The following is a 23,824-nucleotide window of genomic DNA, read 5'->3' as shown; positions in this document are numbered from 1 at the left end:
GCTCTACACCTGAGCCCTTTCTCCCCCATATCCCCAGAGGGGCTCACTGGGCACAGAAGTCACGTTGGCCTTTCCCTGCCTTCCAGCTCCGAGAGTACTCGCTCCTATCGGCGGGGGGGCCGGAGCCTGGAAGACTGTCCCTCAGCCAGGCAACCTCTACCCAGAAGGAACATGCAGGTAGGTAGTTGCTCAGGACCATGGTTTGAGGGGAGACGGCAGGGTATCTGGGAAGCAGAGTTGGTTAAGAGTAGGCATATTAGGTCGGGAGACGTCTCCTCATGATTGGGGTACATATGGGTCCAGGTGGCCACAGTTTGGCCAGTCCCTGTCCTGGTCCTCCTCATTCCTCACTCTAGCCCAGGATGTGTGAAGCTGGGGAGAGCCCAGACTTTGAGGGATGGCAGAAGTGATGAGGCCCAAGCTCTGGCTCCTTCCCGGGGAGGATGAGCAAAGCTGTGCAGCCAGGTTGGTTGTTCAGAGAAGGAATCACTTCTCTGCAATAGTGGCAGGATTGAGGTGGCTGTATGCCAGCCCTCGGTTGTACAAGAGTCTCTGAAATCTGCTGAGATGGCCAGCTCCCGGTCACAGACCATGTGCATATATTTAGTTGAAGAACCTGGGAGTGAGCATAGGACAGAGCTCACAGTGTCGGGAAGGAGCCTCCTCTGTTCCTTGTTCCCCTGGGGACTCCTCAGGGATGGCGGTCGTCTGTTGGGATGGCAGGGGCACGAGTTGGGTCTCTCAAAGTCAGGCACCAGACACAAATTTGTGTCTGCAAACAGATATCCATCACCCAGCATTTAGTTGATGCCTGTTGTCGAAGCATGTTTGATAATGAAAGCCTTGGCCTTGGGCAAGTGGCTTCACTTCTTCAAGCCTCAGTTTCATCATCTGAAAAATGGGGATACTTCCATCTACCTCCATATTATGATGTAATTTCATCACTGTAGAACAATTTTGAAACCTAGCGAGATAAACAGCTGGTATATAAATGCTTAGAAAATGTCAATTTTCATCCTTCTCTCCCCAGGTTGGCTTCACCGAAGGAGAGGGCTCAAGAACTGGGGTTCTCCCAGCAAATTCTGTACAGCTTTTGCAAGACTAGCTCCTGCTGGCACTTACATGCTTGAACCACCCCCATGCTGGGCCCCAGTGTTCAGAGCTAGGACTTGAGCCCACAAGACTGGGGAGCTGAGGCGTTCATTTCCTTGGGTCTTACTCTCTGTCCCTGGTGCCTCTGTGACTGGCCTTCCTCCCTGCCATGGGCCCATGCCCCTGCCAAGGACACAGGGCTGATGGTGGTTCTTTCCCTTCTATCTCATTATCCTCCAGGGACCAGGGAGCCCTATGGCTGGATCTGAGTACTCCTGAGCTAGCTTCAGCTGCAGAACCCTCAAACCCTCATCAGACCAAGACTATGTTTCTTCCATCAGTCTGGGGGCTCCTCAAGAGTAGGACCAGCCTGCCTTCATCATTCTCCACGTCCAGACCAGGGGTACTGCAAGACTAGGGACTGTCTTCTTGGCTATTCATGTGTCTAGTATTCCTTTACTGAGCTCTGGCTCTATGTACAGAGCTGTGCTAGGCACTGCAGTTGCCACATGAATACGTCAAGGGCCCTGCAGATGTGGACCCTTGCTAGGAAGCTCATCCCCAGGGTTAGATTTGGGCATGGGCAGGGTGGATGGTTCTGAGGTCAAGGGCAGACAGACAATCAGCTGGTTTATACCCAGATGACATTGCAGTTGTCTACAGCCCATATCCATTTATTTGGTCAATACCCATGCTGTACTGGCTGTTAACTAAATATTCCGAGTATCAATTCTTTTGAAGGACAGCACTGCCTTCCTGGGGACCTCTACTATATTTCCCAGCCAGGAAGCAGAGCAAGACTCACCCCTCCTCCATTGCCCACTCTCCTTAGTTAGCAGGAAGGAAAGGAATGGTCGTGATGATAGATCCTCACTTCTCACCTCTTTTTCTTGGTCAACTCAGGAGCCTTCCAGTCTCGGGGGAGGAAAGGGCCAAGAAAGGAGAAAGAGTGATAGAAATGAGAGGGTTCTGCCTCCCAGTACCAGAAGTTCCACCCTGGCTTCCAGCCCCATATTAGAAAACAGATCCACCTAAGACATCATCGGTCTCTAACACCTCAGCTTTATAGTCGATGAATACTGGGCTCTGGGCCCTGGCAGGGATGGAGCAGGCCAAACAGGGGAGGGTACCAATGGCCAACACAGCAGCCTTGCTCAGAGGCTGAGCTATTTACCCTGGAGACCTGACTGTTCTGTGATCCCACAAAAACAAGGTTGTCTTTTTTGAGCCCCAGTGTCCGGTTTTGTTCATCTCAGAATCATTCTTTCACTCATCTCTAATAAAAGATTTTTTTTTTTTTTTGGAAATTCTAGTGGTTTTATATATGTGATCCGAAGAACAACAGAGAGAGGGAGAGAATCTTAGGGCTTGGAATTCTTTCTCTGGACCCTATAATGAGACAGCCTGGTGTAGAGCAGTGGTTTGCAACCAGGGGCAATATTGCCCAAAGGGACATTTGGCAATGCAGAAACTTTCTTATTGTTCCCAACAGGAAGGTGCAACTGGCGACTGGCGGCTTCAAGTTATCCCACCGAGAGTGAAAAAATTGGTGTCTTTACCACCGACTCTGGTCTCTCGTTGGTTGGGAGGGTGCATCTGGGGGTATCAGGCACTTCCAGCCTGCCCCAAAACCCTCAGTCAGACAGATGCAGGAAGATGTCAGGGGCATGTCTGGGAATTGCCTGCAGGTGACCTCCAGGGAGAACAGGCAGGCAGAGGGGATATGATAGGTACCCATAGTGTCTGATATGGTTGAGCAGTGCAACCCTGGGCCTCTCTGGGCCTCAGTCTTCCCATTAGTACAATGAAGGGGTTGGACTTGTTTTCTTAGAGTCCTTTGAGCCCTGGTGATATAGGAGTCTTGGCTTCTTTTGTTGTCATACAACTGTGGGACTGGGTGGAGTTTGAGAAAAGTCACATTTTTAAAAAAGGCAATCCTAAAGTAACTGCAGGCAACTGTGTCTTCAACCTAGAGGGGCTTGCTTGGGGGTTGGTCATATGACCCAGATCCAAAACTATTAAAGCCTAACCTCCTAAAAGCAGCCTACAAATGCTTTGTGTGGTCAGGCCCCACCCACTTCTGATTTTCGACCTTGTTTCTCCCCACACTCCTCTCACCTCTGTGTAGCAGCCACACTGATTTTTCATCTCCTCCAACCCTGACAAGCCAAGCACCCTCCCATCCCTAAGCTTTACACATTCTGAACTCCAGGAGGACTGTGTTGATTCTCTCTGGATGCCCAGGGCTAGAACTGCCTGGCCCATAGTAGGTGCTCAATAAACATATGTTGAATGCATGAATGTTTCTTCCTCTCTTCCCTCCCTCCTCTCCCCAACTCCCACTCTGCACTTCTGCCCAAAGTTTAAACTTCATTTCTTCAGAGGAGATGACACTGCCAACTGGTGCAGGTCCTCTCAATGTGTCCTTAAGGTATCCTCTCCTTCCTGACCCTCTCCCCAGCTGTGATAATACAGAACTGATTGTGTCCATATTTGTTAAAAGTTTCTCTTGCCCATAGGCCCAATCACAAGCTTGCTGAAACAAGGTCTGTCTTATTCTTTGCTTGGATGCTCAACACGTATTTGTTGAATGCATGAAAAACCTCACTTCTAACTACCTCCGTCCCAGGTCACACAGCAGCAATTAGAAGTCAGATGAGTTCACACCACGCTGTCTCTCTGACCAGGATGGGGTGGCATTCTCTGAGATTCTCTCAGGAAAGTCTGGAGATTTCACTGAATACCCCAATCCATAGCTCCTGGCCTCACTCTGGACCACTTTTCATGCCTCCCCTCCAGGTCCTTAAGCATCCCCTGCCCCCAATGATCATTTTCTGTCAATTAAATGCACTTGTTTAGGAAGGCATCTGTGTCTGCTGGGGACTCTTGGAAGGTCCTTCCTCTGGAACATAGATGTGTGCACAGCTATGGGGGCACAGTTGTTTTCTCCGCTCCACCCAAATAACCCTTCCAGAGTCCATCCCATTGGGGAGGAAGTGCTCCTGACACTGAATAGAGGGCGCGCATGCACCTGGATCAGTATTTCTCAAAGTTTGGTGCACTTAAGAATCTTCCAAGCCCTCGTTACCCAGAGTACAATCCTGGGACGGGCGGCACCAGTAAGTAGCTCCCCCGAGGACCTTATTAGAAATGCAAAATCTCACGGTAAACTAAATAGACGGAAACAGGGTTTGGATACGCGTGCGCACAAGGAGTGCGCACGAACGAGTGAGCACAGGGTAGGGCAAAGGTGTATTTAATGATCGCGCCCAAAAATGTGATCCGAGTGCACCAAGTTGCGTCCGACTTGGGCACAGGCATGAAGCTTGGTCTGCCCGCTTTGAGCTGCAAAGGTGCAGAGACGCGAGCCCTGAACTCTTCCCGGAGCTCCCGGGGCACCCGCAGGCGCCTTCCTCGCGGCGGCAGCCTCTCGTGTCCGGGACCACGTCCTCCCGGCTCGCCAGAAAGCCCTGCTAGCCGAATCTCCCTTCAGCCCCCGGCCCCAAGGAGAAAGGCCCTCTCTCGCCGCCTCGTCCCTCTCCGGAGGCCGGACCGGCCGGCGCGGGCAATCTTTGCCCCGGCGAGTCCTTGAAGTCTATATTTAGTGCATGCCACCCCTCCCCCCACGTCGGAGGCAGGCGGGCCAGGGGGGAACCGGGAGGGGGAGCCCCGCCCTCGCCAGGCGTGTGTGTGTGGTGTGTGTTTGCGGCCCGCGCGGGTTGCACGCCCTCCGCCTCTGCGCCTCCTGTCCCCGAGGATCGGCTACTGTGCCTGCGCCCCTCGCCCTGCCGGGCGTCGCGGGCCAACATGGGCCAGGAAGAGGAGCTGCTAAGAATCGCCAAAAAGCTGGAGAAGATGGTGGCCAGGAAGAACACGGTGAGGCTGCAGAGTTTGGGCCACAGCCTCCGCCCCCGGGAGGCGCGGCGCGGGCGAGCCCTGGTGTCCCGGGGGCGCGTGCTGGCGGAGAGCCCGGGAGGCGCGGGCGGGACCCAGTACCCGAGGGAGGCGCGGCTCGTGCACGACTCAGCGCCCCTTGGGGACTGCTGGGCACCTCGGAGTGGACTTGTGCATGGCTCAGGACGCCGGGGGAATCGTGCGGGCCCCGAAGTCGAGGCTTGTGCACGTCCCTCTGGACGTGAAGGGTTCGGGGGGCCCCGGAATAGATTGAGCAGGGCCCATGAAAGTGAGTGAAGAGACCCGGACCTGGAAAAAGACTTTTGGAGTCCTGGGATGCACGACGTGTGCACAGCTAGAGGAGTGACGGCGACGGCGGGGTGGGGGGAGGGGATAAGGGGGACAAAATCCTGGTGGCCCCAGAAGGAACAAAGAAACGAGATATGAGCGGTGCCGAGCGGCGTCTACCCCGCACCCGGGAGGTGGGTCTGGGAGAGAGGAGCGAAGGTCCGCGGATCTTGCGACCCCACAGCTTCCGGCGCCAGGAGCGGTCGTTTGCAACTTTCCCTTAACTTGGCCGCCGGGTGGGGCCCACGCCGGCGGGGGCCGAACAGGTGCGGGGCAGCCGCAGCCCTCGGGGGCCGCGGGGCGGGGGCAGGGGAACGACGGCTGGAGGCCTCGGCTTTGCAGACGGACCCAGAGGTTGTGGGGAATCGGGGCTGGCGGCCCTACCTGCGGGTCCAGGATCCCCGAGCGCAGGCCGACTTAAAGTTAATATTTGATCCTTCCCATGATCTTTGCCTCAGGCCGGCGCCACAGGGTTTGCCGGCCAGAGCAAACTTGGCCTTGGGTTAGGGAAGGTCTGGGCACACCGGGGAAGGGAACAGAGGGGAGGGTAGCCCAGCTGGCATGTCCCCCCATCTCTCCCTGCGCCAGTGCCCTCCTCATCCCACTATCCATAGCCTCTTGCTGGAGCAGGACTTGCATTTCCAGAGCATACGGTGACCCTAGGAGCTTGGGAAAAGGATGAACCCTAAGGGAGGTTTTAGAGCAGGGAAGCAAGAATGATCGCTGAAGCCATGGAAGCCCTAGGGTAGACAAGAGCGGTATTGAGTTGATGTCGATATAAAGGCCGGAGCCTCAGTTTCTCCATCTGTAAGAAGGATTTGAGATCACCTACCTCCTGGGAGGGAATGTCACTGGATTTTTGTCTCTGTTGGCGATGGTGAGGGTAGAAGAGATGTGAGATCCTTAAGTAAGACATGGAATGGTGCTGCCTAAGAGAGAATGAAAGCTGCAGAGGGCTGGCAGCTTCTCACCCTTATATCCCAGCCTCCACATGTTCCCATTCCTGCATCCTCCAAAATCAGTGAAGCTCATAGGGCGCACTTTCTCAACTGGGGGCAGCAGAACCCAGCCCTGAGCTAAATTCCATGGCAAGTAGACAGGTGATCCCAGCCCTGCCCCTTACCGACCTAGGTTTGTGCCAGGAGATTCCGGGCCTCTGGGTGAGAGGGTGGGGGATGGGGTGGGGAAGCTTAGGAGGCCTGAGAAAGGCAGCTTGGCTGGGAGTAGAGCCCTGGCTGAGAAGGAGGGGACTGGTCCTGGCCTCCTTTCACTCCTTTTGTAGCCAAAGGCCCGCCTCCACTTCCCCTCTCTGGGCCTCAATTTTCTCTTCTATGAAATGGGAAGAGGAAATGGTGTCCCTTGGGAATGGATTCCTGTGGAAGTATTCAGAGCTCTCTTTAGGAAAACTTCAAGTCTGGCCACAGGGTCCCTGTAGCACAGAGCAAGTTTGCAGCCACGTCTGCGCCTGGGCTCTTGGCAGCCTCTGGGTGGGCACAGAGCTCTGGGCATGTGATCGAGAAAGGTGGGGCCTGCTCTAGGAGTGAAAGTGGGCCCGCCCAGTGGTGGTTAGGGAGAGGACACACTTCCTGTAATAAGACGGATCCTCCACGTTGCAACTCAGGCCTGAGGTTTACTGCCAATTACTGAAGTCCCAGCAACTTAGGGCTTCTGTCAGATGCTGTGAGCTTGTACCCACTGAAACAGCTTCAAACATACAAACACCACGTCACAGCTACACATGCACATAATTACACACAACAAACATAGCTACACACATGCAGCCACATACGACAATGACTAAACAAACAACTGTGAACATAATTGCATATGAGGTTTAGCTACTGACCTTGACGTGATGGATAGACTGACCATTCTATTAACAGAAAGACACACAAAGACAACTATACACATGGGTACATGTGTGCATGCAGACAATAAGCTACACCCAGATGACAAACTTACACATTCAAACATTATAACATAGGCATCATCCCATAAAGACAAACACATTGTGTTTTGAGCTGCACACCCGCAGCTCCACACCTGGACCAGAGGTACTGCTGGCTACACAACCCGTACGTGCATGCAGAGAGGCACACCTGGCAATACTTGCACAAGGCTTTGTGAGCCCAGCTATAACCAGAGCTCATGGCTGTTCTCCAGCATGACCTAGTTATACAGTGTGACATACAGAGACACACACCCAGTGGTGAGATTGAACCAATTAGGAATTTTGCAAGCTGGTTGTTAAATACAACCATTATTTTAAAAAACTAAATCATAAGCTTGTAATTAAATTATATTAAAAACAAAGGTAATAAACACTCCAAAATCATCACTTCCTAATTATTTTACTACATTTTACTATCATCTGTGGTCTAGACGTTATTTACTTCTATTATATCAATATGGTGGAAATACTATATAATGGTGTGCTCCGTTGACCAACATAGCATGGCACTTACCCATGTTGATATTTCATGATTGTACAAGTCTAGACAGCTCTATGTCCATAAGTGCACAGTTGTATAATGGTTTGAGCCGGAAAAACCTAAGTTTGAATCCCAGCTCTGTTCCTTGTAACTTTGGGCAAATTATTTAACCTCTTTGTTTTTTTTTTTGATTCCTCTTCTGTGAAAATGGGATCATCTATAAAAATGGAATAGTAATAGTATTCACCTCACAGGGTCACTGTAAGAGTTAAACAAACAACATAATGCACATAAAATACTTAGAACAGTGTCCATCACATAGAAAGCCTTTAATTAATGTTACACACAGTTACATGCCCACAAGTTTTCATGCACACACAAACTCACAGATCACACATCTGAAAACATAATGTGAACCCCAGCTCTAGGGGAGGCTGAGGACTGGCAGCCCTTGGGATGGGTCCAAGAAGCCTGACAGGGACACACAGGGCACAGTCAGCTGGTGCTCCCTAGGGAACTGAACTCAGAACAGGAGTTGGAAGGCTGGCTTCTAAGAAGCAGGTGGGAGGAAGGAGGCGGCTGAAATGGATCAGGGTGTTTTCAGGGCCTGGCAGCCAACAGATTTTCAAATCTGGGTCTCCTTTCTTCCCCTCCTAGCCTCGTCTCCTGCCTTCTGCTTTCTGCTTGATTCATTTGCTCAGAGAGCTCTGGGCTGTGCGCTGAACCCTGAGGTCTCAGAGATTAAAACAGTCCTCCTTACCCGAGAAGAATGAAAGTATATGTCGACTCAAAGACTTGTTCATAAATGTTCCTAGCAGCCTTATTTGTAGTAGCCCCAAACTGGAAACTACCCAAAAGTCAATCAACAGGTGAATGGATAAACAAATGGTAGTATATACATACAATGGAAAATGACTCAGCAGTAAAAAGGAACTATTGGTACACACAGCAACATGGATGAATCTCAAAATAAGTACACCAAGTGAAAGAAGCCAGACGAAAAGAAATCTATTACGGTACTCTTGATATAAAATTCTTAAAAATGTAAGCCCAACTGTATTGTGACAGAAAGCAGAATAGTGGTGGCCTGGACTTGGAGTTGGGAGTGCAAGGAGGAACTAGGAAACTTTTGGGGATGATGGTTATGTCCTTACCTTGATTGTGGTGTTTCATGGGTGTACATGTCAAAACCCATCAAATTGTAGCCTACACTATGTCCAGTTTATTGTATGTCAACTATACCTCAACTAGACCTAGCTGTTAAAAAAAAGCCACAGTCCTCACCCTGCAGAGGCTCACAGGTGGAAAATGAGGAGAGGAGGGTTACAGACACAAAAGCAATAACAATTAGCCTCGAAGTAGCTAATTTTAGAGGAAGAGATGGGGAAGCGGGGAGGGCATACCCAGTAGAAAGAAGAGCAGAACCACCAGCTAGGGGCCAGGGTGAGTGGTTAGTTTTGGACCCTGGTTCATAGGGGCTTGAACCCAGCTGGGTGATGAGAGATGGTCTAGGGCAGAATTTTTCCTTCTCTCTCCTTTCTGTCCCTTGCCTGTCTCTCAACCACTTGCCTGCCTGTATCCTGTAGCTGGAACAGTTTCTTTTCTACCTCCTGCCTCCCTCTTTCTCGCCGAGACCATATGATGGTCGGAGAGGGGCCTGGGGCAGAATCCATGGGCCTCAGTCCTCACCTTGTGGCCTCCACAGGAAGGGGCCCTCGACCTTCTGAAGAAGCTGAACAGCTGTCAGATGTCCATCCAGCTACTCCAGGTGGGGTGGGGTAGGAAGCCCTGGGAGTAGTCCCTGGAGTGGGGAGTCTTTCCTGAAGCCCCTGGGGAGGAGACCTCCAAGGGTGGGATCTGGGAGGAGGTTTTGAAGGGAGGCTGGGGAGAGGAGGGATCTGAGGTGCTCTGAAGGTGGGGACTGAGGCATTTAGATGGGGGTAGGGTGCCTTCCAAGCACAGGGGGCTCTCTGGGTCTTAGAGGAAGACTGATGCGCTTTCCTTGAATAGCTCCATTCCCAGGGTCCTGGGCTAGTGAGATTCAAGAGGCCAGTGGGCCAAGGAGAGAGAAAAGTCCTTCATCTTTCGATCTCCCCTTTGTAGCCCCCAAACATTACCAGGAGCACTTGGCCCTGAAAAAATTAGAACAGACCTAAGCTTTAGCAGCCAGAGCTGTGTCTTACGCTGAAACTTGAGCTCAAAGACTCCAGGGGATGGGGATGGGGAGGGGTCCTGATCATTAGCCATGCCCACCACCATGGGCACTTCAGCTTTTCACCAAATCCACAGTTATTCATCAGTGCAGGGGGCCAGGCCTGGAGCACTGGCCCTCACTAAGGGCGACAGTTATAGGATCAGAATTATTATCTCAGCCACAGGTCAGGGCTGGGGCTCTGGAGAAGTTGAGGCTGAGGGAAGGGAGTGGTTGAGCCGGGGCAGGTCTTGCTAATTAGAGCAGCCAGTCCTGTGTGTCCGTTCCCAGACCAGGCCTTAACTCTCTCCCTTTGCAGACAACCAGGATTGGAGTCGCAGTTAATGGGGTCCGCAAGCACTGCTCGGACAAGGAGGTGGTGTCCTTAGCCAAAGTCCTCATCAAAAACTGGAAGCGGCTCCTAGGTGAGAGGGGACGAGATCAACTTGGGCCGTGTTTCCTCCCAGCACCTGGGACAGGACTGTGCCTGGATCCTACCAAGAACTCAGTTTATGTTTGTTGAATAAGTTAATAACAGACAGATGGCCTCTAGTGGGGAGTGCCAGTATTTGTCTACTCAAGTGTGATATTTGTAGATATGTTAGTTTTCATGTATGTATGTCTATATGTGTATCTCTGTTCGTCGTGTCTTTGTACATATCTCTATATACACATTTGTATGAATATGTGCATAGGTGTGTAGGCAAATGTCTTTCTGTCCCCATGTGTGAGCATGGACTTGCACACATGTGCATATTTATATGCATCTGTGTATAAACGTATATTTGTATGTGTGTGTTAGGGGTGTGTGCAGCTGTCCCTACCCCTGCCCTTTGCCCCTTCCTCCCCAGAGTCATACTGGATTTGAATGAGACAGAGCTGAGTTGAGGAACACTGCCACCCTTTTATTTTCAGACTCCCCTGGATCCCCTAAAGGAGAAAAAGGAGAGGAAAGAGAAAAAGCAAAGAAGAAAGAAAAAGGACTTGACTGTTCCAATTGGAAGCCCGAGGCAGGCCTTTCTCCACAAAGGAAAAAACGAGGAGAAGAGTCCAAAGACAGGTATTTTTTCTGAAATGGACACTTGTTACATCCTGTGCCGGCGGTCCTGTTTATATATAACTTCGCTTAATCCTCACAACCCGGGAGGTGGTTATTGTTATTATCTCCTACAGGGCCCCCTCTGGAGCTCAACCAGACGGTCTCACAAGATCCAAATAGGCTGTCCCTGGCTTCACCTAGAATGATGTAGGGACAAGAAATGCAGGCCTTTCTTATTAGCAAGAGTTCTCATAGGGGACCACACAGCATCCAGAACTATTCTCTGGCCCACCCAGGTAACAGGAAAATGAGACTACAATTGGTGGGAACTCCCTGACTTAGAAGCCCCCATGTCACAAATCTTGTAACAGTCCCATAAACAAAACTTCCAGGAGCCCCGCAAGGGCACTGACTAGTTACAAAATTCACTGCACTCAGGACAGCCCCAAAGCTGTGGTTTTCTGCCAATTATTTATAGTTCATTCATAGCCCTTACCTTGACATAGTTTACGAATCAGGGCTCATTTGCACTGTATGCAATGTTGCCTAGTGATGCAGCAGCCGACATTCCACCTTTATCAGGGTTGCGGGAAAATGGTGCTAGGAACTCAGCTGAAGGTTGAGGAACAGGGCTTTGCCAGGATCACATAGCCATTATGTGACAGAATGAGATTCTAGTCTTGTCTGTCAGAACCCCAAACCTCTGCTGAAAAGAATAGACCAGATGTTTGTCTCAGCTCCAAGCCTATTCCCCTTGCCCACCTCAGCCAGAGTCCCTAAAATAGCGTGACTTGACTTCCATATAGGGCCCAAGAGCCTTATCCATTATGGTAGATAAAAGTTTGTGGATATATAAATAAGTCCTACTTATTCCCTATGTGACAACACAGATCACTTAATTCCCTAGGGTGGGGGGAATCCTACCTTGTTCATCTAATAGATGAGGGGTAATACTAGATAATACTGAGTAGTATCTGATGATACTAGATAATACAATACCATTTGTGATATATCAACATTTTTAATGTACATACCTTGTCACCCAGTACATCCACTGCAAGGAATTCATTTTAATCAGATTTGATCAGATTTAATCAGATTAAACATAAAGATATGTTCTGTGTGTAACATTTTTTCAGCTGGCGTTTCTGAAACACTTTTTCCTCTGAAAGCTTTTTAAATGAATGTTTATTAGAATCCTATATTATAAGTGTTCTGCAGAAAACAGTTTAGGAAATGATACTTTAAGAGGAGTGATTCTTGACCAGGAGGGAGATACGCCTCCACCACACTACTCCCATTTGTGCTTGTAAAAATAACTGTGGGGCAGAGAGAATGCTACATGCTACCATTCCTGCAATACAGAGAATAATCTCACACGTTAAAGAACCATTTATTGTATTCAGAATGCCAATAGGGTCCCCATGAAGAAGCACTCTTCAGGAAAAAAGAATATTTAATGACATGATGAAATGTCATTCACTGAGTATTAAGAGAAACTGTATGATCCCCTTTTTTTATAGAAATTAAATAAGTGAATTTTATGTATACGCATTGGAGAAAAGATGAGAAGGATGTACACTGGGGTGATAATGGTGATTATTTCTGGGAGATAGGATTGAAAGAGTTTTTTTTCTTTCTTTTTGCAAATTTTCATCTTTCTAATTTTTTTCTAATAAGTGATGTATTTTTGAAATAAGGAAAAATAATGAAGCTATTTTTAAAACAAAAATATGTGTGATTATAATTAGAAGAGCTTCATATTCTATATTATACAATGAAATTTGTAAATCTATATTGTTTTTTTCACAAAGGTTCTGTATTGTTTTTGAAATCACAACAAATAATAGCACTTTTAAAAAAATAAGTGATAAATGTTGTAGAAATAAGAAAAAAATATAGAAAAATAGGCAAAAAATTACCCCATTTCTACCACCCAAAGACAATCACTCTTAATATTTTGGTATATGGTTTATCTTTCTATTCTCTCTTTGACTTGTTTTCTATAGTTATCCATTTTATAGCCTGTATTTTAAGATGCAATACTTGTCACATGGCTTTGTAAGCTTTTCTGAAATCCTTTCAATTTGCTCATTTGACAGTTGTATCCCATATGGTGTGTTTTGTTTTCCCAAAGGGGATAGAAGTTTGGCTGGCAGGGATCCTCTGATCCACAGTGCCCATGATGGAGTGCACACTGACTGAATATTACTAGGCCCAGCTATACCAGTGTGGTCCTCTGTAGACATTCATGCTTTGGCTGGTCTGGCCACGTCTAGACCACTTGTTTGATTCTGAGCACCTTGGCAAATGAAGGACCAGGACGGGGGAGGGTCTTGTGAGATGAAGTTGAAAAAAGTAGAGGCTGGACTATTAGGAGAGGAGACCCCATCGTGGGACTGAGCTATAGATTCGTGGGTGTAGACATCTGGATAAAGATGGCAGCCCAAACACATGCATTTCCTTTTGCTCCATCCCTGGATCCCACTAAATGATCAGTAGAGGGGTCTCTTTTAAAACGCTCTAGACGACAGGTATGGTCACGGAGATAATTGGAAAGCAGAAAGCCAAATTCTGGGCTGAACTTGATCACTTACTCACACCCTTAGTCTCTGAGACTCAGTATTGTGGCCTGAAAAATAAGCATCTTTATCTCAGTTTTTTCTTCTTAAAAATAAAATGCTTTATTTGTGAGATATTTTAATTATATTTATTAATTTACCTTTGCATTATATTTATCTTATTATGCAGGTAATTACTTGCTCATTGTAGAAAGTTTTAAAAATATAAATAGGAAAATTAAAAATCACTCATTACCTGGAGACAAGCACACACATATATATATATGTATAATTATGTGTATAAATATATATATAGTTTATATAATCACATATATATCCTTCTAGACTTTTACGTATGCATCATCACTACCCATAAAATACTTATTGCATTAATAAAATGGAATTACATTCCACATACCATTTTGTAACCTTTCCACATACATATATTTATTTCAACAATAAGTCATGTTTAGTGTAAAAAGTTTAGCAAAGCAAACGCCAGAAGAAAATAATAGAAAAAACCACTGTTAACATCTCGATGCACCTCTTTCTTGTCTTTTAAGAACATCTACATGCACATTTATATTTTCTTAATAAAATCTGAAGCATACTATATGTACTGTTTTGTGACCAGCATTTTACACCTAACAACGTCTTGAACTTTCTCTGGGATGTGGAATTGTCAGTGCCGGCTTACCTTTCACAGCCATGGAGCTGGGGTGTCAAGCTGTCACTGTGGCTGAACAGAGAGGGCCCTGGTCGTCTCCCAAACTTGCTAAAAGAATCAAGTTGACGGCGGTGCTGTTTCACCTCAATGGGTGAAGGTCCTTTCTTTTTGATTTTCTTAATGACAATTCACTATCATTATTTATTGTATATACACACTATAACCACATAAGTGAAATTTAAAATAAGAATTAAAAATGTTTGTCCACAGTGTGCCAGCTCTGACAAATAGAGCAGTTTTTATTTTTTCCTTTTCTCTCCCAGTCCTGATCTACTTACAATACGTAATTGTTCCATTCTTGCAGGTAGAATGTACAAGTGACATCCCTGTTTATCTATTTTCCTATTGTATTTTGGGCATTTTTTTCGTGTTCCCAAATAGTTTTCATACTCATCGTTTATAATAACTGAAGAATATTTCTAGTTTTTCTAAAAAGAAAAGCAATAAGGAAGGGCCAGAAAATGGTGAGGCTTCGAGTAGAGGCTTATGTCTTCCCTTCTTTCTTAGGCTGCAAGAATTCCAGCTTCCGGCTCTGGCCCGCACCTGTCCATCCCCACTGGGCATTCAGGGAGGAACCCCGCAGAGAAACTCCCAAGACCCTGTGTGGATTGGAGGGACATGTGAAGGAGGGTCTCTCTTTCCCTCTCCTCTGCTGCCTCCCCTACATTTATGCTGGGGTCTGGTCCACAGGGTAATTAGGGCTGGCCCTTAAGGCTGCCTCGCCCACTGACTCCCAGACCACCTGGAGGATGAGGCGGGAGCTGGAAATCCACGCAGGAACATTGCACAATCTGGAAAACAAGAAATCAGATGCCTAGGATTATGGAGCATTGAGGATTTTGTGCTGGGAACTGCTGTAGGGACGTTAATGATCTAATGTCTTCTTCCCAGCCAGCCCCAAGACATAGGTTCTTTTCTCCCCATTTGACAGGTAAGGGAACATATGCTCAGAGAAGAAGACCTGCCTGGGGGCAGGGCTGAGATTACAACTTATGTCTTTGCTTCCCTTTGTAAAATGGTAAATGTCGTCTATGTTTGTACACATGTAGATCTGGAAACTTAATAGTTATAACCAGGGAAGGTTTCTTTTTCCACTCTTCTAGTTTTTATATTTCTGTACTGTTTGACTTCACAGCATTTGGCAACAAATATTTAAAGGGCACCTCCTCTGTGCCAGGCACTAGTCTATTCACTTGGGATAAGTCAGTGAATATATTAGATTGAGTTCCCCAGAAGCAGACTTTGAGCCGTGGATTCCGGTGCAAGGGGTTTATCTGGGAAGCGATTTCAGGAAATGCGAATAGAGGAGTGAGGAAGTGATACAGGGAAGGAAAAGAAGCCAGCATGGGGAGTATTAGTGAGCAAGTTACTCTGTGGGCGACCAGGACTTAAATCCTGTTGGGGAACACTGGGGAACACTGGAGAACACATCTCAGGTTGACCCACTTGAAGGCCAAGGAAGCCGGGCATCTCTGAGCATCTGTTCCACAAAGCACTTCCAGCCTACTGGCCTGCCGATGCTAACTGGAGCAGAGAATTCCTTCAGGCAGAGCCCAGGGGAGCTTGCGGGAGAAAGTCCTTGTGTCCCAGTACACTGGGAGAGTGAATGCCCAATAGGGTGTGAGTCGGTGTCCACCACAGTGAACAAAACCCACTGAACTCTGCTCTTATGGAATTTACATGGGGGGTGGTCCGACAATACACATAACAAGAAAATTATAGTTTGTTTGAAGGTGTTACCTATGCTGGAATTAAAAGGCCAGCTGGGTAAGAGGTGAGGAGTGGGGGGTTGCAATTTATAAACGGATTAATTTTATAAAACCAGTAAAAGGGGAAAATGCATTCTGTATCAAAAAGAATGTAGCTATATGCATTTTGGAAAATAAGGCATTTTTCACCTCTAATCCCATCACCCTAATATAGCTATGGTTAGCATTTGGGTGTATTTTCTTTCGATCTTTTTTCCTCCTAGGCATCGGTTTTATTGCAAGAATTGAGGCACAGCATAAGTTTAATTCTGTATCCTGATTTTTCACTTGCCATTTCAATGCAGATCTTCTATCTCCAAGGCCCATGTGCATCTCCTCTTTTCCTCCTAAGGTGCCTGCAGGAGAGGCTGAAGCTGATCTCCAGTTCCTTGTGAGAATAGGCAATCCCAGGAATTCCAACCTCCAGCTAGCCAAGGCCTGCCTGACAGGAAGGAGGAAAGGAGCCTGCTGAGAATTCGTTATGCATAATTAGTAATACATGACATTACACATGTAACATATCAGGCACGTATTCGGTTTCTTTCCCTTCTGTCGCTTTATTTGATGAAGAGTAGGTGAGGGTGACCAGCCAGCACCACCTGAAGCTTCCTCTCTCAGGCAGCTGTCATCCAGGTGGATTCTATCATCCTCAACCCAGCAGGCCTGGCTCCAGGATGCTTTCTGCCCAGCCTCTCGTCTCTTTAGATCAGTACAGAAGCTAGCCTATGAGAGCGAGTCTCATCTCCAATTTCTCATCTTTCAGGAGAGATTCTGTGGACTCCAAGTCTTCAGGTACTTCTCCGAAAAGGCCATCACTGGAAAGGTAAGGGAAGCTATGGATTGCTCCACCAGGTAGGTCCTGTTCAGCTTGTGTGTCTCTCTCTGCTTTAACAGAGGAACTCTGTGGAAGAAGAAGGAGGAAACTTCAAGTCACATTGCTTCTGAATTCTAGGACCCACACAGTAAGACTGAGAGAGCTTCTGAATCAGACTTGTGGCTCCTTCGCTAAGGTGGCTGACCAGTCACTGTTGCCCCATCACTGTCTGGAGATAGTCTCAAGGTCAAGCTGAACACAGACAGTGAAGACAGAAGTTTTGTGAGCCTGTACCTGGAGTGGGATCTCTGGTTTTGGGCTGAACTAGTTAGGGTATCTATCCCAGAGTAGCATAAGTCATCAAGTCATTCATTCATCAAATATTTATTGAGGGCCTACTATGTGCCAGGAACTGTTCTACTTGCCAAGAATATAGCAGTGAACAAAGCCCAAAATCCCTGTAACCATGAGGCCTATCTTCAAATAGGGAAAGAAGCAATGCACATAATAAATAAATTATCCAATGCTTTAGAAGGTGACAAGTGCTATGGAAAACAATAGAGCAGAGTGAGGAGGATTGGGACAAAATGGTCATCGGGTAGTCAGAAGGGCTCTTGTTGAGGTGACCTTTGAGCAAAAGTTTGAAAGAGATGAAGGACCTAGCCATGCAGACATTGGGGTCATTTCAGACCCAAGGAGCTATGAGGGCTGGAGCGAATAAGTGAGAGGGGAGAGTTGGAGGACAGAGTGAAACAGGAGCTTCTGGAGGGTATTAAGCATGAGAATTACATGACCAAATTTATCAGGAAGCCTCTGGCTGCTGGGCCGAGAATGGACTGTCCGGGCAGGAGTAGAGAGACCAACCAGGAGGCTCTTTTGATAATTAAGGCAAATATAATCGTCGCTCAGTAAAAGTAGGGAGAAGCGGTGGACTCCAGATATATTTTGAAGGGAGAGCTGACAGGATTTCCTGACAGATTGGATGTGGGGTATGAGAGAAAAAGAAGAGCCAAAATGACTCCAAGGCTTTTTGCTTGAGCATCTGCAAGGATGGAGTTACCATTGATTGGTAGGGGCAAGACTGGAAACCAGGCTGCAGCAGGAGATCCAGAGTTCGGGTTTGGATACGTCTGATTTGAGGGGTGTACTAGTTATTCACGTGGAGAAGTCGAATAAGCATTTAGGTTATACCATATTGGAATTCAGGAAGAAAGTCTGGGCCAGAAATATAAATTTCAGAGTCATTAACATGTAGCTAGCATTTGAAGCTGGATGAGATCTCTAAGGAGAGATTATGGATAAAGGAGTGAGTGATAATTGTGGTCCAGGAGGGAGGTCAGAGGTCAGAACAGGAGAAGCAGGGCCAGGGGAGGGCAGGGCAGACCAAGAAGTGGCTTAGAGGTGGATCCAAGCAAATGATTAGGATCCAGGGGCCATATTGGATGCTGAGGCATCCAGGTGGGACAGAGTTGACTTCTAGGTGAATGTGAGTAGGAGCTACACAGCTATTTTGGCCTAATTTACCAGTAATACTGCCACTGGAAAGAAAAGAAGGGGCACAAAAATTAGGTCGTTTAATGCTTTATAAAGATTAAATGGGCCTGAGATGTTGCTGGAGCCACTGTATTGCCTGACTCCAATGTGGCAGCTGAGTGCCAGCTCCAGCAAATGAAAGGAGACTCTCAGAGTGATGCTTAGCGAGGGACTCTGAGGCTGCATCCTGCCTCTGGGGGAAAAAAAAAAGAGTTCTGTGATCAATTAGCATTGTCTTCCATGAGTGAGGCCTGGAAATAGAGGTCCCAGTGTCATCCTGTCATCAGTGGTTCTCAACGGAGGGTCGTTTAGGAATCATCAGAGGCATTTTTGGTTGTCACTATGACTTGGGGAGGAATCTTAGTCACCTCAGGCTGCTATAACAAAATATTATGGACTGTGCGGCTTAAATAATGGACATTTATTTCTCACAGTTCTGCAGGCAGAGAAGTCCAAAATCAAGGTGCCAGCCAATTCTTAAGACAATAATCCCATCATGGGGCCCACCCCCATCTCAACCTAATTCTCTCTCAAAGGCCTCACTTCCAAACACTATCAGATTGGTGGTTAGGGCTTCAGCATGTGCATTTGAGGGGAGCAGGGCACAAATATTCAGTCTGTAATTAGAGCAGGGGAGGAGCACTATGGCATTTAGTAGGCAGGGGTCAGAGATGCTAACCATCCTGGAAAGTGAAAGGCAGCCCGGCGTAGTGAAGGATTGTCCTATCCCAAAATGAAACACTGACTACTAATTCATTTCTGGGTTTGATGCTATAATATAAACATTCAACATTTGTGGAAGGAATTATATAGCTCCAGACTCCTCTCCTGATTTTGCCTATGGCCTTGAAGTCTCCTGGCTCCCTCCCATAGTGCATCCTTTTTCTGAAGGTCAGTCAGGCAGAATGTTTGTCCTAGCAGTTGTGCCATTTCCTGCTGGTTCAGTATTGGGGGTGGGCACCCCAAAGGGACAGAAGCAAGTCTTGTAAATTCACTTTATCTACTTCCTAGACTGTTTCCCGCACCCTCTACCTCTCTATCTCATCTTTCTCTTTCATTCATCTATTTATTCATTTATTCATTCATTCATTTAGTACACACATTTGTTAAGCCCCTTCTTGCAAACAGCATCCTCCAGGGGTCAAGGGCACGTGCACACACTGGGTGAATAGTGGAGACCATGGCAAAATGGAGAACACCTGCCCTTCTGTAGAGGGTACCCACAACCTAGCCCCAGCCGGTTGTCATTTTATGGAAATGCAAGCCCAGTGTGCCATGTCTTCAAGTTTTTTCAGGAAAACTGGATATCTAGATTTTTATATGAAACTCCCAATTTTAAACATTAGCAACATATTCATATTTTTCTAAGACACGGTAGGGCAAACAAAATGTATTTGTATACTGCCAGTTTGCAACCTCGAAGACCAGGCAAAGATTTAAACTCATGATCTCTGTTTTCATGCAGCTAATCATTAGTGTAGAGGCAGACACCAAAATACTTGTTTTTCGAAGATATAACACATAATGGGAACATAAGAAGAATGTCTCATTATGACCTGAGAAGTCAAAGGAAACTTCATGGAAGAGAGAGTATTGGTGTTGAGAATTGACAGATGAATAGCAGTTTGCCTGGTAGACAAGCCAAGAGAGGGCATCCCAGGCAGAGGGAAAGAATGTCACATGCAAAGGTGCTCCGGGAACTGTAGCTAGAGTACAAAGGAGCAGAACACGAAGGGCACCAGTGTGTCAGGGGAGAAGGCTTCACTTCTGTGTTGCACTTTATTCGTTGTCCTAGACTCCAGCCATGGGAATGAGTTGACTTTTCACCTCCCCGTTATGCCAGCTTGGCGGTGCAGTAAATGAAATGCCCTCAAGGTGGCGCACAGGAGCAGCGAGCAGGGACTCCAGGTGCCTGTGCTCTGACTTGGAGCGGGAGAATTTTCTAAGGCTTACTGGTATCAGACCACAGGCTGGTGCTGGCACATTCGGGGAGCAGAAGAAAGCTGTGATTAATCCAACCCCCACCTCCACCCTTGCCAGTGATGCCCTCTCTGCATTTGATTCAGTTCCCAGTTCTGTGCATTGAAAACAAAATGAGTGTAGCTGTCCAAAATGCCACCTAGAAACAAATTCCAGTCAGTCAGCCGGCTCCAAGCCAAGAGGAAGGACTGGGGCTGGGAGTGCCCTGCCAGTCTGATAGGGGGAAAATGCAGCAAGCAGCCTAGCCTTGCCTGGGCAAGGGGACTTTTAGAGACATGGTGAGATATGTTTGAATTTGAAAGGCAGGCAGACCTAGGTTTGTAGTCTGACTCTGCTATTTGCTAGTTGGACAAGTCAGTTCAGCTCCCTGAGCCTCAGTCCATTGATCTGTAAGATGGGGATAATTATGACCCCCTTTCAAGGTTGTTATGAGGATCAAATAAGCTAATGAAATGCTTAGCACTATTCTCAGCCCATGTAAGTGCTCAATAAATGCAAAATGCTTAGTGATGCTTAGTGATACACATAATGTAGTAATCTACGTAAATTGCCTAATACTTCATTACTAGAATTCTCTTAGGTGCTTTAGTCCTCTCAATGATTCTATGGGTATTATTGTTATCCCCATTTTACATGTGAGAAAATTGAGGTACCTAGAAGTAAAGATACTTGTCCAAGGTTACATAGGTACAAAGTGGTGGTGTTAGTGAGGCCTTGAACCTGGGATTTTGGCTCTGGAACCACTTCAATGTCATTTAGGCATTCCCTAAATGACATTATTATTGTTGTTTGCTATTATGCCTTCTTCCAAGCAGCATCCTCAGGCTCCCCCAGCGATTCCGCACTGCTGAGTCCTAGGCATCGAGGACGTGGTGATGGGGCACACATGTCAGTGAGGGGCAGCACCGGGAAGAATCTGGGGCTCCATCATAGTTGTGGAGATGAGTTGGTCCAGGTCATAGTTGACAAACGCTGGTTCAGAGAGAGATCCTTCTTTTAAGCCCAGGGAGTGGGGCCATTGGCCTTCCAAAGAGGACCTATCACACAGCTCAGCTCTGTCTAGACCCCCTGGATGTACCGTTCATCTCTTTGTGGCCAGCTCCCTCAACGCATCCTATATTCACTCATCAGCAGAGATTCATCAAGTATCTACCTAGAGCACTGTTACAGGTGCTGGAAGACAGTGGCGAAGCAGCCGATGGGGTCCCTATGCTGTGGAACCTGTAATCTGGAGATGGAGGCAGACAATGTTTATAAACACATAAACAAGTTAATTATAGACTTGGATAAGTGCTATGAATGCAAGAAATTAGGTCATGTGCTAGAGAGTTACAGGGCAGGGACGGTCTGTTTGGCTGGGGTGTTGAGGGAAGGCCTCCCTGAGGATATGATATTTAAGCAGGGTCCTGACTGGTAGGAAAGAACTAGTCATAGGAAAATCTGGAGGCGGAAGAGCCTTCCAGGAGGAGGGGCCAGTCGTGCAAAGGTACTGTGGTAGGAGGACAGGTGCATTTAAGGAACAGAAAGCATCAGGGTAGTGGGGACTTCAGTGAACAGTGAGGGGAGCATGGCATGAGATCAGGATGGGGGCAGAAGCAGGGGCAGGGGCCAGATGGAGAGGAGCTGGGAGGCCACGGTGAGGAGTTTGACTTTATGTTGAAAATAATTGGAAGCCGGGCTCAGCTGTGTTTTTGAAAGCCCTCCCGCCCCCACCAAACTGCTGTGTGGCAAGTAGATTATAAAGGGGCGAGAGGATGCAGGGAGACCATGTTCAAGGCTCTTGTGGCTGTGCAGGGGAGACCAGTGTCTGGGACCACGGCTGGGTATAGGGAGACTCATTTAGGTGGCAGCCAGCCCCTAAACTCTTGAGTTTATACCCTTCCCAGCTGTCCCTCACCCACGCTTTTCCCTCCTGCTGAAATCTGACTCCAGGAGAGAGCTGGTTGAATTGCAGCTCCCCCATCCCTGTGCCCGCTGCCAGGCCACCCAGTTGTCAGGCAGGGTTGGGTAGAGTCCAGGGTAAGTTAGTCTAAAGCAGTAATGTTCAAACGACATTTAAAAACAAGTAAATAAAAGTTAGGAATCCCTTTGGACAAAATTTTTGGAAATTCAAAATGTAAACTTAATAAGAGCAGAGCCTTCCCTCCCCAGCCCACCCCACTCCTGTGGCAGTACTGAGACACCTTTGAAGAATCTTAAGGCTCCAGGGGACACAAAATTCCAAGGACATATGTGATAAGAGAAGGGATCCAAGGTCAGGCCAAACAGCAAGGATTGAGGGATGAGAAGGTCGCCAGCAGAATCCATTGAAGAGTGCTCAGCAGGATGTTGGATGGGATTCTCTTTAACACTGGGAAGCCTGGGCTACTCAGTCAGCCTCACTCTCAGATACAAAACTTTGTACCTGACTTTCCAGAAGCCCAGCATCACCTTTCTGAAGGGAAGAAGTATATCCGTAGCTCTAGAGCTGTGTGGTGCTCCCATCCCAGCTGTGCTCCTATCCCATACAACTCCAAGAGGTACCCAGGTGACGATGTGAGTGGCGCCCCCTGGAGGTAGGAAACGCAGCTGCCCTTTGGGACCTTACACGAGGGTTCAGTGTAAGACCCTGGAGTGGAGGAGGGACCCTAATTTCCTCAACTCTGATGAGTCAGTTTTGCATGAGGCCTGGCTAGCAAGTCCTGATGGGTTACTGAAAGAGAAGACTGGGAAAAACTAAGAGATGAGGGCCGAGACATCTTGACAACCTGGCCCCCACCTGAGAGTAGTGCAGAAACAGCTCTCAAAGGGAGGGAGTTGGGCAACTATCACCCCTACTCCATCCTCTCGTCTGTAAAATGTAGCCAGCAACTTGTGACTCTCAGGCTTATGGGGAGGAATAAATAGCAAAAGGCAATAAATAGTGGGTTTTATTATTAGCATCCTTAACAAGCTTTCTCTCCGGCACTCCCACCCTCATGCTCCAGCTGCCCTGAGCCCCCCAACGTTGCCCATGTAAACGGGGGACTTTCACGCTTCCTCACATTTCTGCTGAGAATGTATTTTTTCCTTCTACTCCTCTAGTGGCCAGCCTTACTCCCCATCTCTTCCTGAATTTCTTGGACCAAATTACACCATAGTGTGACCCGTTTGACCTTTCCTAAGCCATGTGGTCAAGTCTGGTGTCATGATGCTGACTGTCATGGGCCACCACCGGCATCCTGGGGGATGCCTCTCATTGCCATCCAGCACCCTCCCCACGAGAACCCAAAAGGGACCAAATAACATTTGGAGTCCGAGCCTTGGCCCACTTTTTTGGCTGCGTGTATCAGTACTTTATTGTGGTAAAATCTATGTAATCAGATTTGCCAATTTAACTTTTCTTTAGCATGAGAAAAAAAATGTTCTATCATTTTAAATAAATTAAGATTTACCAAATATATAAAACAGATTAGTTATCATTACATATTTCAGGTTTCCGGCTAC

The 23,824-nt window shown here is 47.4% G+C and overlaps 2 protein-coding genes across 10 annotated transcripts in view; both read left to right on the top strand.

Moving 5' to 3' along the window:
* ASAP3 (ArfGAP with SH3 domain, ankyrin repeat and PH domain 3) overlaps positions 1-3,389 on the top strand; it is a 42,186-nt gene extending 38,797 nt beyond the window's left edge. For 7 of the 8 annotated variants that reach the window (XM_039854959.1, XM_039854953.1, XM_039854960.1 and 4 more), the window contains exons 24-25: positions 87-177; positions 1,031-3,389. In XM_039854959.1, coding sequence (XP_039710893.1) covers positions 87-177; positions 1,031-1,105 — 166 coding nt within the window. In that variant the 3' untranslated portion in view covers positions 1,106-3,389. The remainder of the gene's footprint in view (positions 1-86; positions 178-1,030) is intronic. The other variant, XM_039854956.1, reaches the window with a different exon arrangement.
* A 1,372-nt stretch (positions 3,390-4,761) lies between these two features.
* The window catches only part of TCEA3 (transcription elongation factor A3), a 33,582-nt gene continuing 14,519 nt past the window's right edge, over positions 4,762-23,824 (top strand). Inside the window, exons 1-5 of one of the 2 annotated variants that reach the window (XM_039854966.1) lie at positions 4,762-4,968; positions 9,472-9,534; positions 10,277-10,382; positions 10,873-11,017; positions 16,796-16,855. In XM_039854966.1, coding sequence (XP_039710900.1) covers positions 4,900-4,968; positions 9,472-9,534; positions 10,277-10,382; positions 10,873-11,017; positions 16,796-16,855 — 443 coding nt within the window. In that variant the 5' untranslated portion in view covers positions 4,762-4,899. The remainder of the gene's footprint in view (positions 4,969-9,471; positions 9,535-10,276; positions 10,383-10,872; positions 11,018-16,795; positions 16,856-23,824) is intronic. The other variant, XM_039854964.1, reaches the window with a different exon arrangement.

Source organism: Pteropus medius, unplaced genomic scaffold, assembly GCF_902729225.1.
Source record: "Pteropus medius unplaced genomic scaffold, Ma_sr-lr_union100, whole genome shotgun sequence".
Classification (NCBI taxonomy): Eukaryota; Metazoa; Chordata; class Mammalia; order Chiroptera; family Pteropodidae; genus Pteropus; species Pteropus medius.
Note: the sequence above shows the minus strand (reverse complement) of the source record. Positions and strands in the feature narration are given on the sequence as shown.